This window comes from Rhineura floridana, chromosome 10, assembly GCF_030035675.1.
Source record: "Rhineura floridana isolate rRhiFlo1 chromosome 10, rRhiFlo1.hap2, whole genome shotgun sequence".
Classification (NCBI taxonomy): Eukaryota; Metazoa; Chordata; class Lepidosauria; order Squamata; family Rhineuridae; genus Rhineura; species Rhineura floridana.
The window spans coordinates 40552884-40570168 of record NC_084489.1 but is presented as its reverse complement, the minus strand read 5'-3'; the positions used below and the strand labels follow the sequence as shown (position 1 = coordinate 40570168).

Genomic DNA, 17285 nt, shown 5'->3' with positions numbered 1-17285 from the left:
GGTGCAGAGTAGCATACAATTAAGCTGGTGATAGAAGGCACCTTCTGATTTGTAAAAGTTACTTCCCTAAGGTGTAGGGAAGGTGTTCTCCCTGCCAAATGCAGTCTGGTGGGTGGAGCAAGAGCCTTTTCAGTGTTGGCATCCCAGTTATGGAGTACCCTTCCTGTTGAGGCTTGCCTGACACATCTATTTTATGGTCTTTCAGCACCAGATTAAGGCCTTTTTATTTTTAGAATACTTTTATATAGAGATGTGAAAGCCCAGAAAAAAACAAGGAAAGTTTGGGGGGGGGGACCATTTCCCCCCCTTTTCCCCCTGAAGCCTTTCTTGGTTGGTTTTTTGTTTTTGTTTTCTGGTGGGGGGATGGGAAAACTCCCTGATTTTTCCCCTGATTTGTTTCTGGGCCTTCACATCTCTCGTAATTTTTTAATGTTTTTACTTCCAAACCTCACAGAGAACTTTTATTATTGTGTTCTGTATATTTATTAAAAATGCATTAAAATAACGGTTAATATTTCAGTCGTGATGTAGCACAGGGGCTGCAGAGCAGTGCAGAAAGATGCTGTATCTCCCCCAGTCTGTTCCACTTAGGTGTCTGGAGAGGGCTGCAGAAAAGAGAGCATCTCTGAAAAAAGGAGAATCCTGTGGAATCCTGATTTCCTGGTTGCATTTCCCCCCCTGAAATTTGCATTTGATAACTGATGTGAAGGCTGGCTTTAGTAAATCATTTCAGTGAATCTCCGTGTTCTCTAGATTCAGTGCAGGAGAGGTGTGTAGAATAATGTCAATGACACAGACATTCATAGATTGACACTCTTGCCTATGGAGTTAATCAAATAACTAGAGTGATGATAGTGGTATCTAATTTATGCCAGTGTTTGCTTGGTCACGTATAAGGGTTTCATAGTGTTGTCTTCCATCGGTCATAATTTGTGGAGTGGGAAGTCAGAGAGCTAATGACATCAAAAAAATTGATTCACAATCTTTTAATACAAGGAACACATTATCCCTTCACTTAACTCCTTTGTCATTGATTTGCCTGTAAAATAATACTTGGTTGGTCCTATACCTAACGATAGTATTCTGACATAATAGACTGCAACATATCAAGCCTTTGTGTTTTTTTCTTTATTGGATAACAGTAGTGCAAATATATGAAACCTTTGTGTTTTCTTCTGTACTATTGCAAGGATATAAAATCAGACAGTCCAGTATGACAAGGTGGATGACATAAGTCATTACCATTTTTATTTGGTAAAAGTAGCTGAATTTTGCATGCGTTTCCATACTATTTTTCCTGATATAGATATATTATTTTTATTCTGTCACATATAAAAATTGAAATACAATTATTTATATGGCCATTTAACTACTTTCTTGATTTTTAAATATCTTTCACCCAGACAAGACAGTATGAGTACTCGTTTTGGAGAAGACCTTTCAGAAGCAGTTAAAGTGGTTACGGAAGAATATCTTGCTGCTCCTCTGTCTTTAGAAAAGCTGGACAAAATTTGGATAGACTATAACTCTTCTCAACAGGAAATACGCTTATGCAAACACGTGGTGTGTAAAAAAGCTTATGCCTTTTTAGGCTGAGACTTAACCTGCAATGACCTCTCTTTTCAGGCTTTTATATTTACTTCTTTTTAAAAAATTCTGGAATTTATTGAACATGTTACATTTCAAGTTAATGTGTGATGAAATTATGCTAGATCTGAGTTTGCTGAGAAGAGAAGGGGATGTATGGTTCAATATAAGACGTTCTTGCATCTTTTCCCCACTCCACATCACCCAACCAGCACAAGACAGCCAAGCAGGCCTTCTGTGTGCTGGAACTATTGGAGAGAACTGTTGCTGAAAGTCAATTAGCAGCTCAGGATTTTGGGTGTGTGTGTCACACCTCCCTTGCAATGCAGTCTCAAACTTTCTCTCCAACATCCCATGCCCGGAATTTAGAATAGAAAGATAGCTGGCTTTGGTCTGATAATGTCATAAAATGTAAGCTGCTAACGTAACAAATCCTCCCTTGTCATTAGCTGTATGTTATTGGACTAGATAAACACCTACAGCAGAGGTTTGCAAACTGGTCAGATGGTCTGCATCATGTCTACGTTAAATATTCAAATTGCTTTTAATTGTTTTTTATTGCTTCATTTTGTTCATTTGTTATAATATGAATTCTGTGGAGTTAAATAAAATACAATACAAGAAATAAAAGAAGCAACAAAAGTACAAAAGCATACAGCATCTCTTCCAGCACGTTACAGTTGCTACAACCGGCAGAAAAATCCTTAAGTGGTCTGCCAAGACAATCAGCAATTTTCAAGCAGTAGATAGGAGAAACCTTTTGAGAACCAATGACCTAAAGCTTAGAGCCTTTAAGAACTTTGATAATGCAGTCAGAATTCCCAAGGAATGCTAGTTATTTGTCTTTGCACTCTGAGATCTTGGCTCATATTACTTCCTACTGCAAATCTGACCTGTCCTAGCTTGCAATGTAGGCGTGTAAAAATAAAGCATTTGTAGTTCCAGTGATATTGGCAAATATCACGGGCACACCCAATTAGGACGCCTGTATAAACACACATACAAATTAGGACTTGTAGAGTTTTTCCTCTTGCAGCTTAAGCCCTTCTTTACATCTGATAGATACATTAGCCATTAACTGTAATGATGATTCAGTCGTCTTTTACTTACACACCCTATATATAAACAAATCCTTAGGCCACATAAAGGCCAATCTCATAAATGGTCATGTGTGTGTTTGTGTGTGATTCCTCACCCACTCGGCTGGATGAATTGCAGTTCCACTCACCCACCACCTCACTGCATTAAGCAAAGGACAGTGTTGGAATATTTTAAAAATTCCTTTTCTCCCAAGTGCTTCTTAAAAGTGAGTAGCTGTGGCAATCCAGGTGGTAGCTCAGCAACCTAGGTGCTCTTACCATGCAAATAATAGGTCAGTGAGGCTGTAACATGTTTGAGAGCATCAACCAAGATTGCAGTCTGAAGCTTTGTCTTTGCTCTTCAGTAGTTAGCTCAGAAAGAGTTCCATTGAAGTTCTTGAGAAACAATCATCTTGCCAAGTCTTTGTTGAAGGCTGATTACTGGAGCCTAGTAATTTTTCTAGCTTCCTTTTATCGCACTGTGTGATTGATTTCAGTCAGCAACCAGGAAGAAGCCTCAACATTTTCTTTGCTTGGTTTAATTGTAAGGAGGTAATTTAGACCTTCCTTGGGCAGATCCGTATCTGGAAAGCTGAGCCATATTCCGAAAACAGTTTCTAAAAGAAAGGTTACCCATGACTCTTAAAACGGGTAGCTTACTACTCCCTAAACCAGCTCCCATAGTTCTTTCTTTTGAAAATCCTCTTCCAGGCTACAAAGGGCAGCCTCCTGAAGCTAGATGGCATGCAGAAATAGTGCTTCTTCCTCAAGGTGGCTACTACTTGGATGTTTTCTTCCCTGAAAGGCTTAGAATCAGTTCTGAAAACATTGGAAAAACTGCTTTGATGGGATGAGGAGGAATAGAGATGCCATTTGTTCCTAGCAAATCAGCATTAGGAACTGCCATCTTCTGCTGTAGATGCACTGATGTGGTTTCCCCTGAGCTCAGTCCAGGAAAGATCATATGTCTAAACTAAATTCAGCAATATGCCCACTGCTCAAATAAGGGGTGGGTGGGTGGGTGTGCATGCACTTTACGGTTCAAATGCAAGATTTTGTGAAGTTTTATGAAGAATTAGTTGGGAGTTAATTTTTGAATGGTACTTTTCATATTTTGCTCTACAAAGCTATTCTTTAAAACAACAACAACAACATAACAACCCACCAGTCTGCTATCTTTTATGTGAGTGATACATTCCTGATCTTGCTTTACCTTCTGCACAGGATGAAGTACAGAACTTGATTCTACACAGAAATGAAGTGCGGCAGAAGTTGTATTCTACAGTGGAAGAATTCATTATGGAAGTGGATGATTTGCCCCTTTTGGAGCGCTTGGAAACAGTACAGGTTGGGAACAGAGGCACATGCACCTCCTATCTGTGCATCCTTCTCTTTTTATAAATTAGCCTTGGTATATCAGCAACACAGTGTTGTACAGGAAGTGGCTAGCATAAGCAGTAACCTGAAAGGACATCCTGACATTTTCTTACTTCTGGAGGCATATTGATATCACAACCTACCATGTCTCTTGGCTTCCCTGAGAGCGGTGGAAGTAGGGACGGACAGATCTGTCAGTTTCAGTTCTCTCAACTTTCTCATTTTTCCAGTCTTAAATTCAGTTCTCCACATTTCTGCTGCAATTTGTGATTTAAAAGTCATGAAAGTTCATCAGCCTTTGGGTGCAAATTTCTTCTGATAAACACATTTTTATATGCAGTTTCAAATAATATACACATCTTTGCAAACAATTTTCCCTTATAATGATTCTTGGCATATTATTTTCGCTAATATATGCATTTTTATGGACACATTCCCCTCATATATGCATTTTTGTGATCATTGGAGAACTGCATCACGACATTCGGATTGTCTCAATTTTGAAGGATAGCAGTATTTTGTGTATTGGTTCGAGAAGTGTGGATTAGGTAGTTTCTCATTAAAATGCAAGCACAATTGAATTTCTCCCTATTGGGGAGGATGTTACTTATTCTAGTTCCCCAGCTCTTCTAGTCCAGAAAGGCTAGAGAGAGATACATAGAATAGAACATCTACATGAAAACTGTTACGTGGTGTTAAGCAGACTCAACCCTCTGTACTGGTCAAGAATTTCAAATAAATGTTTAGGATGCTATGTGAAACAATTGCACACTTCCTATCTATAAAATAGTCTCTTTTACTGAACAGGTCAGTCTTTTAAAACATAACTCATCAATTTTGAGCTGCTGAAAGATGACTGCATCTCGCATAGGCGATGAAGGCTATGTAAGAGATTTTTCTTCAGTGCAGTACAGCAAATGTTATGTTAATCTGTGCCCACAAGATGGCAGCCTCCAAGCATTTTGCCCTTGCTGAGAGCTGCAGCAAACAGTAGGCATTTTACTGTGTGTCTGGCAAGCCTTTTAAAGTTCCATGAAATAAAGTGCTACTTATTTATAGTGTTTGGTATTCTTTGCAGTTCGAACTCCAGACCTAGCCTCATTCGTAGCAAAAAAATAAATGGTTTCATTAGCTTTTGAAAATGGGCATCTGAAATCTCATTAACAACCTTTCAAGCATTTATGTGTGGAACGAGCACAAACATAGCTCAAGACAGCAGTTTTCACAGGGTTTTTGTCCCCCTTCCTATGATAAGCCCAAATTTCTCTCATTTTCCTTTGTAATCGATGTAATTACCACAATTCCAAAACTTATTCAGTTATTTATCTTGCTCTCCTACTAATGCTTCAGGCAGGCTTTTAAAGCACTACATGTAGATTTTTAGAATATTTATTTATTTATTTATTTTTAAAGGTTGTAAAAATGCTCCAAGAATTGGGAGTGGAAGGTGAGATTGTGAAGTCATAGCCTACGTAGAATTGGTGCTGTGCATGGTCAATTTCTGCTGCAAATCAATAGAACCAGTTTTCCCTGAGACTCTAGAGGAATATGTATGTCAGATCAGAATATGGTAAGCACTTTCAGAGTGCAACACCCGCCGTTTTAATATATGCTTTTATGCAACCGTAGACAATTTGTGGGGAGCTGTAGAACCGTCAAAGTGAAATGATTCTGCAGGACTTTTAAGAGGAGAAGGAATAAAATACACAGAAGTCTGCATAGGTTCTTTCACTTTTTTAGCTTATCTGTGCCAGTCACTAGAGCAGGAAGAGGAATGTTGAAAATCTTCAGTGAATACTGATGTTGAAATTGTCTCTTTATTCCAGTATTGCACCTAATAGTGCTGAGTTCCACAACAGGGCCTGATTAAAAAAAATCACTGCACATCTGCTTTATTTTAAGGAGGCTTCTTTTTTGTGGATCCTGGACTACAGCTAGGATTTCAGGAAATTTTCACTTTTCTTTTGCAATAGGAGCATGCCTTTTGTGGACAGACTTCATATAATGCTATACCCGGTTGTGGCAACAACATTGGTGCCGGTTCCCTTTTATCTGAGTACATCTGTTACTGTAGTTTCTCATCATCTTGCCTTTGCTTCCCAAAATTTTTTTTTGCCACTTGCATCATATGGAGAACTGGTACATATTGGGCTGGAGAACCTTGCTTAGAACTTGCAACTTTTTTTTTTACTTAAAATGCAATTACAAGTGATAGTAAATTTGTTTATATTGCATTTAGCAGTTTCTACTCTGCACTGTTGTTTAGCAGTTTCCACTCTGCAGACAAACAGCTGCTGGAGGCAGGTTTGATCGGGGAAATGGCATGTAGGGTGGGGGAATGGTTAAGCATACACATTCTTCTGCTGCTCTGAACAAACTGGCAGTCCTCCCACGGTTAAATTTCAATAAAAAAAGTTGGGTGATCCATTTTGTAGATTTTCTGTGTGACATGTTGTTTCTCCAGAGGTGGTGAACACCTGACATGGTAGGATTGCATTGCTCTCTTGTGGCCAGAAAGAAGAATGCAGACTGTATCTTTCTCTGTTGGGGCTCAACCCCCCTCAGACCATTTCCTGTTTTGGTATGGAACAGATGTGTCTTCCCACTAGCAGCTTTTACTTACCTGACTAAGGAAAGGCCGATGGTGCTGGCAAATAAATATTATTTACTTGAGCCAGAGCTGATGGATCAACTTAGACCTCCCTCAGTAGGCACTCCTGTCACTTCCATGGTGACCAGGGTAATGTTGCCGAAAAGGGAGGCTCAGCCAAAGACAAAACAGACAGGCCTATAGATTATGTTTTGGGCAAAGTATATGAAGCAGCAGCACTAGCAATATGGTCAGCATGTGCAGCCTCCATGTTTGCAAGGGGCGTCTCTGGTGTGGATTGACGAAATGTTAGATGACCCAAACCAGTCTCAGGAGAGATGGTGAAATACACTTTTAAAGATATCAAGGGCTGCAGCATTTGTGGCTGATTCAAGATTGGATATCGCCCAGTTTGCAGCCAGATCAATGGCAGCAACAATAGCAGCTTGTCAGTCCGTATGGTTAAGAACATGTGATATGGATAACTCCTCAAGATGAAATTTAGCAACTGCCCCCTATGTAGGTGGCAAACGTTTTGGTGATGACGCATTGAAAGAGGCGTTAGTGGACCCAAAAGAGAAGCGTAAGTACTTGCTATTTAACACCAGGGGAAAAAAAGACGGGTGCTGTTTCTCACCGTACCAACAATCCTTTCGTTCCATGAAATACCAGGGGAAAGGTAGAGGTCCAAGATCAGGAAACTACACCTGGTCTAGGCCACAATTTCAAGGGACTAGTCAAGGAAACAACTAAAGCAAAGGCATTGCTAGTAACCAAGGCAAAGGAGCTCGCAACACTCAATTCTGAGGTCAAACTGATTCCATTAAGGGGTCAACTGCAGTTTTTCCATCAACAGTGGCAAGCACTAACAATAGGTGGGTTATCAATTTGGTGTACCACAGGTTGAAGGTGGAACTAAAGTCCATTACCTCCTCAACACTGTCTTCCTTCTCCAGTATCCAAAGTAACCAAAAAAAGAGCCATAGTCCAAAGAGAGATCAGCCATCTGCTGCAGATAGTGGCCATAGAGCCGATACCCCCAGAAAGCTATTTCTCAGTTGTCTACTCAGTGTTCTTTGTCATTCCAAAGAAAAACAACAAATGGAGAGAGGTGCTAGATTTACAGTTTCTAAATCAATTTGTACGTTACAGAAAATTCAAGATGGAGACTCTAGCAACTATAAACCAGGCTCTTCAAATAGGAGATTAGCTAGCATCAGTGGATCTGAAGGAGGCATACCTTCACATTCCCATCTACCTGCAACACAGACACTTTTTTTGCTTTGCATAAACAACCAGTATTACCAGTACTGCGTGATGCTGTTTGGGCTAGCCTCAGCTTCCCGAATATTTACAAAAGTCATGGTGACTCAGGTGGCTTATTTGTGCTTCCAGGCCCGGGTCTCCATGTATGTCCTTACATTGATGACCTTCTTATCAGATCTCAAGCTTTATAGATAGCACCCAGAGACAATCAGTTAACCTAATCAGCCATGGTACAAGCAGGGTTCATAGTGAACTACAAGAAAAGGAGTCTGCAGCCAATGCAGTCATTAATTCATCTGGGGGTGCTCTTGGACACCAAGCATGGGATGATTTTGGTGTCTCCAGACAGGATGGTCAAGATCTGTCAAGCAGAGTCCACTTCTTCACACATATTCCGTAGACTTGATGTACTTAGCTAGGATGTTAGGACTCCTGATTTCTACCATACAGTTGAATCAGACCACACTAGACCTCAGCAGTGATTGCTTCATCCTTATAAGAAGTCCATAGCCTTGAAGAGGCATTTGATTGGGCAAGTTCCACCAGGCATGTGTCTTGCACTGCAGTGGTGGTCTCAGGAGAGGAATTTAACAAAGGGAGTACCCATAGTTGAGCCACAGAGAACAGTTGTCACTACAGATGCAAGTCTGACAGGCTGTGGGGCCCATTGTCAGGGCAGGTATGTTCAAGCCCACTGGAAGGGGGAAGAACTAAATCACAGTGTGAATTGGCTAGAGCTGAGAGCAGTGCGGCTAACTACGTCACTTTGTCAGATTGTTCTTCATCAGACATATACCACCAACAAATCCCCCTGATCCATGTCTGGTCAGGCAAGGGGGAACTGAATGAAGAAAACTACAAAAGGAAGGAACACTGCCTCAACTGGGCAGAAAGAAACTGAATCGCTGTGGGCAGATCACATAAAAGGTGTCTTAAATACCCAGGCTGATTGGTTAAGCTGGCAGTCTGTGTAGTCTGAAGAGTGGCAGCTGGCAACAAATGCATTCCATCACCTGCAGAAGAGGTTCAGCACAGTGGCGCTGGATCTCTTTGCAACACATCAAAATGGTCAGGCCCTGTGGTTCTACTCAAAGTACCAATGCCCAGGGATGGAGGCAGTGGATGAGCTCACAGTGGATTGGCCTCCACAGTTGTTTTATGCTTTCCTCCCAATACCATTGCTGACAAATGTTCTCAAAAATATCAGGGCACAAAAGGCACACATTATTCTTGTGGCACTGTTCTGGCCCAGGAGACTGTGGGTATCGGACATTTTCCACATGGCTGTTCAGAAACCATGGACGATGCCCTGTCAGCCAGATCTCACAAGGGCCTTTGGTGTATCCTCACCCAGAGTGTTCCGGCTCACTGCTTGGAAGTTGAGTGGTGAGAACTGACATTGGCAGGATATTCAGATCAATACCATCTTGGCACCACGTTGCCCATCAACTATCATGATATACCAGTCCACATGGAAGGCATTTGGTCAGTGGTTCACAGCATGACACGTGTCTCTGTTGAAGGTTACCATACAAACATTGCTGGAGTTCTTGCAAGATGGGTTGTAAGTGGGTCTCAAACTAGCTACACTAAAGTGCCAGGCATCAGCGATTTCATAAGTTCTGAGTGTGACAACTTCTCACTCTTTTGGCTCTCATCCACTAGTAAAGAGGTTTTTGAGAGGGGCAACTCTAAAATGCCTTCCAGTGGTACATAGATTTCTGAGTTGAAATCTACATAAAGCGCTACTGGCCCTACAGAGATGACCTTTTGAGACACTGAGCACTGTATCATTGAGATTGGTCATGCAAAGTACTGTTTTTGGTTGCAATCACAACAGCAAGAAGAGTGTTGGAGTGGGCAGCTTTGTCAGTGGCAAAGCATTTGTGCGTTTTCCATTCAGACAGTTATCCAAAGGACAGAGCCTTCATTTACACCGAAGGTTAACACACTGTTCCATAGACAGCAGGAGCTGATTCTGCCAGTGTTTTGTGCAGCACCAACACATCCAAGAGAGAAAGCATGGTATTCTTTGGATATCTCCTTTGGATAGGAGAGCTCTGAAGGTGTACATATTCAGAACAAAGATTGATAGAGTCGCTGTTTGTATCCTTTAATTCAGCAACGATGGGCTGCCAGGTGTCCAGCTCAACATTGGCTAAATGGCTAAAAGTATGAATTGTGTTAGCATATGAGTCCATGAGTTTGCCAGTTCTAAGCAATACTGTGGCATATTCCACTTAGAGCAGTTGTGACCATGGTAGCGTTCTCCCTGAATGCTCCTCTTCAAGATGGTTGCAGGACTGCAGTGTGGGCTGCTCCTATGTACTTTGTACCCCACTACAGAATTGTTAGGAAAACCTCTGCAGAGGTGGCGTTTGGGAGACAAATTCTCCAACACGTTATTTAACTGTGTAATTATCCCACCTGGGAGGTTTAAGCTTTAGTACATCTCACCATGTCGGGTGTTCACCACCTGTAGAGAAGGGACCATTGTCCTCCCTTGAAAGTTGTTTCTCAGAGGTGTTGAACACATGACATGGGCCTTCCCAGGGCCAAGTTTTATTCAAGTTGACAAAAGTTTAACTCAAAGTTAAAGAGTTAAGCAGGTTAGTTGAAGTTGATTTCTTCTGTTATTTTCTTGTGTGCCTCTCCACAAGCAGTACTCCTTCTCCTCGTCATGAAACGGTCTGGGGGAGGGCAAGCCCTAGTGGACAAAAATCAGTCTGCATTCCTGTCTCTGGCCATGAGAGGGCGACATAATCCCACCATGTCATATGTTAAACACCTTTCAGGTGAGGACAGTGGTCCCTTCTCCCCAAGAGAGCAATTTGCAGTTATCGTCCATGATTGTTTCACTTTGTTGAGGCAAGTGTGGTGTGGCAAAAGTAAAATAACATGAGTGTTCTAATATTAGCTTGTATCAGAGGGGCACCATTCTTCTTAAAAATGTTTATGTATATCTGGGAACTCATTGAACTTACTACATTTTACTCTACATTTATAGATAGTTGGCTTAAGGATATCCTGGGTACTGTACACTAAATTGCTATCCTTATATATTCAAGCATTTTTACTGCTTTTCAGCAGAAAAGGCCTCCCAGAGAGCTTATATAAGGTTAACAAAACAAGACAGTCCTTGCCCATAGACTTACAATGTAAAAGACAAATTAAAGGGGAAGGGGATGAGGCAGGTAGAAGAAAACAAGCAAACTCAGGCACCAATTCCTAAAAGTTACATATCAAATCATCTAATTGTGCTCTTGACCAGTTTAAAAACCAGTTTATCGGGCCAAGTTCAAGGTTCTAGTTTTGGTGTACGAAGCCCTATACAGCTCGGGACCAGGATACCTGAAAGACCATCTTATCCCTTATATACCCACTTTATCACTATGCTCTGCAGGTGAGGGCCTCCTGCAGATACCATCTTGTCAGGAGGTTCGTTCTGTACAATATAGGGAACGGTCCTTTAGTGTGGCGGCACCTACCCTGTGGAATTCCCTCCCTTTGAATATTAGGCAGGCACCATCTCTGCTATCTTTTCGGCATCTTTTGAAGACTTTTCTTTTTCAACAAGCCTTTTAAGTTGAGAGCTATCCCTGTCTGTCAGAATTGCTTATGTTTTTTAATAATGTTTTTAACCCTTTTTAAAAAGTTTTTGAAATGTTTTTAACACTGTTTCGTTTTAATGTATTTTAGGATTTGTTTTTATGATGTTTTAAAGTGTTTTTAGTGCCTTGTTTGCCGCCCTGGGCTCCTGCTGGGAGGAAGGGCAGGATACAAATAAATGAATGAATTAAATAATTAAATAAATAAAACACAGGTTTAGCAAATATGCTCTTGTTCCATTTTCTCACCTTCAGTCTAGCACATAGGCCATTTGTACTACAGCAGCCAAGGGTCCCTAGCCCTTTTGGATCCAGGGGGACATTTGGAAGGCTAGGAAAATGTTCCAGACACCACAAGATATCCAGTCCACAGCAAGGAAAACTGATGATAACAGAGAAAAACACACAGCTACAAAGTCAATCCGTCCCCCCCCCACCCCAATGAAAGAAAACAAAATAGATCAAGCAAAAAGGAGGCAAAACAAAAAAAGCAGTCTCTCTCTACCCCCTTTCCTCTTTCCTGTATAAAAAGCAGGCAAAGAACAACCCCCCATCATTCCTCCATCCTTTTAACTTACCAGGCAGCAGCAGGGTTCATTTTCTGTCTGAATAAATTTTGACAAGAGACTGCAAGATGGAGGACCAGCCTCTAGTTGCCCTGCCCTTTTCTTGTCCCTCTCTCTGAAGAATGTATCTGGCTGCGCCCAGGTGGGGCTTGGAGGCATTCTGAGGGAGGTGGGACAGCTAAAGGCCTGCACCTTCCTATCCTAGCCATCTTGCAAGGTACAATAACATTCCTGAACCCCAATTTTTAATTATTTTTTTTAAGCAGGGGTCTTTAACTGGCATCAGGGAGGTGTCCACGGGCACCACCCTGGGGATCCCAGACCTGGGCTGTTCGAAATGTTCTGTGCCCCTGACATGAGTATTTTCGCTTAGATACTTAGCCATGTTTTCACACCTTGGGGTCTTGCTCCAGCCTCTAGATTTTAGGATCCTGTTATCATAAACATGAACCCCAGTACTTGCTACATGTGAAATTCAGGGACAGCTGGGATGGGTGCACAAGCCCTAACCTGGTTCCTCCCCGCTTCCACCAAATACCAATTAGAGAAATGTTGGTATGAACAGCATCCCCATAGCCAAAGTGTGGCACTTCATTTTATACTATGTCATTTTCTTTAATCAGTATACTTCCCTGCACCACTTCAAACCTCTTCCCCAATCCTGGTGTTTCTTATATTCTCCAGAAATTGCAGACATCTTTGGAGGTTACATATGGTCAAGTCTGCAAAGTAGAGAGTTGTGAGGGGACATTTGAGAAGTTCTCTGAGTGGAAGAACGTTAAGCTGGAGGAATTCAATCATGTCCGGAATGCCACAGACGCTTCCGTGCAAAATCTGGTGACCTGTTTCAGCAAGATAATCCAGGTAAGGAAGACATTACTGTGTCTTAAGCCAGGGTGGCTTAAGCCTGTGGCCCTTGGGCTGATTTCATGTTGGTGGCAAGGAAGGAAAAAACCCGGAAAAGAGCAGGAGTGGGGGAAAAGGAAAGGGGTGATGGGAAAAAGGGCAGGGGTGAAAAAAGAGAGAAGGGGGTGACAAGGAAAAAGAAAGACGGGCAGAGGTGGAAAAAGAGAGGGGTGACACCTACTTCTTGACTGTGGCTCCACTGACTACCGGTGTATATAGCAGAGCTTGGAAAAGTTACTTTTTTAAAACTACAATTCCCATCAGCTCCAGCCAGCATGGCCACTGGATTGGGCTGATGGGAGTTGTAGTTCAAAAAAGTATAGCTCATGACAGGTGACCTTGAGGGAATGTGACCCTTGACAGGAAAAAAAGTTTCCCATCCCTGTTTTAATCAAAAAGCAAAGCTCTGTGTTCAGTCCATGGGTTGGGGCCAAACTGCATGTTATGTTGGAGCTCCATGCTGGGAGATCCCATGTTCTTGTAAAAGCAGCCGTGATCGGGTGAGGAGGCTGCCTTTAAAAACAAAGAGGAAAACTTTGTGGGCCTGCAAGTTTTTCCCTCTGTGGTTAATAGGAGGTCTTGGAGGGAGATCTGGAACAAGGAAGGAATGGATGTGGGAGAGGATTAGGACACGCACACCCTGCATTGTGATTCCAATCCAAATAGGAATCCGTGATTGCTTTTACAGAAACAAAATTATTTTTGGAGCTTCAAATGTGAAATTCTAGCATAATATGTAGTTTGGCCCTTTGACAGGAGCTATAGTATCTGAATTGTGAATTTCTGTGCAGTGATTATATTTTTCTGTAGGTGATACATGGGATGAAACTGGAGTCTCAGTGCAGAAAGGTTACTCTGTCATATGGGTGATTTAACTTTACCGTTTTCCCTAATGTTTGGCTCATTATGAACAGAATTATGTGTTGAAAATATGGAATGGAGCCATGCTCATCCCTAAGCTGATACACTGTTGGGTCATACTTGGGAAGCTTTCTAGGAACTTGACCGATGAAGTGGGAACATATCATTCCTGTGATATAGCTTACATATGGAGGCAGCTGATCAGAACATTCTTTCATCGCCCTGAATTTGATGACCAGGGAAGCTCCTATTACAGTCTTTGCTCCATAGTCTTCAACAGGTAGCTGAATATCTCAATGATCCACTTTATATATAATCACCCTTCAGGGCAGCTTAAACATCCAGTTGTATAATACTGATAATGATGATATTTGCTGCTAAACACAAACAGGTTTTAGGTTCTGTACAGAGCTTTTAAAAAATAAGACAGTACCTGCCTCTAGGCTCACAATTTAGACATGATTCAAAAGGAAAAAGAAATTCGGAGGGTAGAAGAAAGCAAGCATTGGAGCAAAATGTTATTTCTGGCAGGGAGTGGGGAGAAAAGCTCCCTGTAGCAGCTGCTTCTGGGGTGATAGAGGGTGCTAGCCGTGATGGTCTTCCGGGTAGTCAGGCATACAGCTATTCCAGGGGTCATTGATCCCCGGGGGGGGGCAGAGACCACAGTGCGCTTCCCTTCATCTCTACAGTAACAGGACAGTTTGCAACATCAAATATAATACAATCCATACCCTTACTCTATTCTCATATTCTTAAGCACTAACCAACAATAAAAGTACATCCATGTGCAATTGGAACACATGTTGTTAAAATTCAGAAAGAAAAGTGCTGTAAATAACTTCATTAGTAGGTCTAAAGTGACTTGTGTTATAAGCAAGGAGGAGATGTATAATAGCTTGGGCTCTGAGCTTTGTAGGTAGCATATCTCAAAATACCAGATGAAATCTTCTGTGGTATGGGTTTTTTTCTACATAGGTTAAATCTGTAGATTTTATATATGTTGAAACTTGTTTGAAACTTGTTTAACTGTCATGGCCTCCCCCAAAGAATCCTGGAAATTGTAGTGTCACCAAGTTATCTCAGTTGGTGAAGTGTTTCATCCTCAAGGGTAAGCTGTATGGTAGAGAGTGTGGTGAACAGCACAGGAGTGTGCTGTCTGGCATCAGCCATTGGTCTATTTGAGTAGCCCTCAGAAAAAAGTAACAGTAGTTGAACAGTGGAGCCCATATTCTTAGAAACCTACAGCTTTATTTTAACTCAGTGTTAAATACATGAGTAGTCGTAGGAATTATTATTATATTTGTCACCCACTCTTCACTGTAAGATCCCAGGGTGGGTTACATCTGGAAAAAAGATGATACAGTACAGTGAAAAATAAAACAAGCCCACCCCAAAATACCATACCATACAGTACATGCATATCAACAAACCAGATGGTATATAGGGGGACATCAGCAGTAATAGTTCAGCTGTCAAAGGTAAAGGGGAAGAGGTACATCTTCAATGACCACCTAAAGCTGTAAAGAGAGTGCACCTGGCGCATCTATATGAGGAGGACGTTCCACAGTTTTGGGGCCATTCCTTAATTTGCTTGATAACATTTGTTAATTTTTGTGTAGATAACTCCTTTTTTCTTGTCTCTTTTCCTTCCAAGTTCTTTGACATGACCTCAGACATATTTTTGAAATCTAAGGATGTAGCTGGCAACTTAGATGAAGTTCTGAAGAACGCTGAGTTGGATGTTTCTCAAGAATTGGACATTTTTCTAACAGTAAGTTAGCTTTTTTCTTTTCAAAATGACCTGTATTTTAAAAGGCTTCATGTCTTTTGAATAAAATACATACATGTCTCTGGAAGTTTCACTGGAATGTAAGAAGCAGAATTTACTGAAGCGTAAGTTCCCCTTTGCTAGCTGAATACCGAATGAGCAAGTCTATTGCTTACCACTGAGCTTATGGCCTTTCCCCAAAGGCTCCATGTTGAATTTCAAATCAAAAGGCAGTCTGACTTAAAGGTGGCTGTTGAGGGGCAGGAGAACATAATATAGCCAAGAAATTGTAGTAATACGGACAAAATATGAACAGTTTTGGCATGCCTACACTTTTTTTACTATATTGCAAACTGTTTCAGACAGACGTAGCTAAGTTTTTTAAAGACAATCTTACTAGTCACGAGTGATCGCCAATGAAATGGTGGTCAGTGGGGAATATTCAGAGAAAATTGTGCAAAGTGGCTGTCTTGTTCTGAGGTGGTTAGAAAAAGAAAAAAAGTATTTGGAGAAATTTCAGTGTAGGTCTACTCTAAAGTATGGTTGAGTGCACTACTCAATGCACGAGCTGGAATGAGGCCAAGCAAAGCCCTAGGCTCATGCATTCCTTTACAGTTCAACTAGTGGTCCTTTTTATTGCAATCTGTGGCAAAGCAGGAGGATTGAATTATTCCTGATTGAATTATTTAACAAACATGTAACACCTGAGATGCTTCTAAATGCAGGGCAGGGGGTATGTGCCCCATGGAAATGTCAAACTAGATTAATTTAAACTGCTTGGTAGCCTCTTTAAGTAATGAGTAGCTTCTACTTCTTTTACAAATAAAAACTGATAAGGTTTTTCATTAAGGATAGCTTCCATGTCTTTAGGCATTGAAATCCGCAGTCTTCATGTAGCTGTAGGTACGTTATCTGCATGTCTGTGTCTAAATCCATTTAGGAGCTAGACGAAGCTGATAAAAAAATAATCTTGAACGTGTACTGTGAAGTTACGAAGAAGATCAACCAAGAAAATAATCTCTTAAATACTGTATATCACAAGTATCTGGACAGTGTTGAGGTCAGTTTGTCCTACTCTGTTATAGTTGTATCCTCAGAATTAAAGTAGACCATATTTTGAAACTTGAGGAAAGCTTTTTGGAGATATTGAATCTTTTGTCTATAAACTACCCTTGAGCAACTCCAAAAGAAAAATGGGTTTCTAATTTCCCATAAAATGTTTCAAAAATAGGATCCAATAAACTAGATAATTTTGTTATGACTACCTAAAACTAAGTTGCTATTTCAGACTTAAAGATGACCTAATAATCTTGTGGTACAGCTACTTTTTTGTGTGCAAGTAGTTATCTTACTGAAAATTAAACTGAACAACAAAAAAACCTGCTCTTTCAGTTCTGTTTCTTAGTAATTTTTTTTATACTTTAGTTCAAACAGCAGATTGGGGAGTGGCTGGAGTCAAGTCCCAACATTGACGTTTTGTTACTGATTAAGAAGAGAATGAAAAATCTTAAGGCTCAGCTGAGGTGGAAGCTGGTTGAAAAAAACAACTTGGAGGAAGTATGGAAACAAGTGCTGTTTTTATGTTTTAAGACTTCTGGCAGGGAGAACTAGCTGATGAGGGAGAACACCCACTGTCCATGAGAACAAGTTGATGAGTGCATAGAAGAAGCTGATACT

At 41.0% G+C, this 17285-nt stretch overlaps 1 protein-coding gene across 6 annotated transcripts in view; it reads left to right on the top strand.

The window, feature by feature from the left end:
* STK31 (serine/threonine kinase 31) overlaps nucleotides 1-17285 on the top strand; it is a 73744-nt gene that overhangs the window by 42016 nt on the left and 14443 nt on the right. For 5 of the 6 annotated variants that reach the window (XM_061585597.1, XM_061585596.1, XM_061585592.1 and 2 more), the window contains 6 exons: nucleotides 1404-1563; nucleotides 3891-4013; nucleotides 12758-12937; nucleotides 15495-15611; nucleotides 16549-16668; nucleotides 17034-17165. In XM_061585597.1, the coding sequence (XP_061441581.1) occupies nucleotides 1404-1563; nucleotides 3891-4013; nucleotides 12758-12937; nucleotides 15495-15611; nucleotides 16549-16668; nucleotides 17034-17165 (832 nt within the window). The remainder of the gene's footprint in view (nucleotides 1-1403; nucleotides 1564-3890; nucleotides 4014-12757; nucleotides 12938-15494; nucleotides 15612-16548; nucleotides 16669-17033; nucleotides 17166-17285) is intronic. The other variant, XM_061585595.1, reaches the window with a different exon arrangement.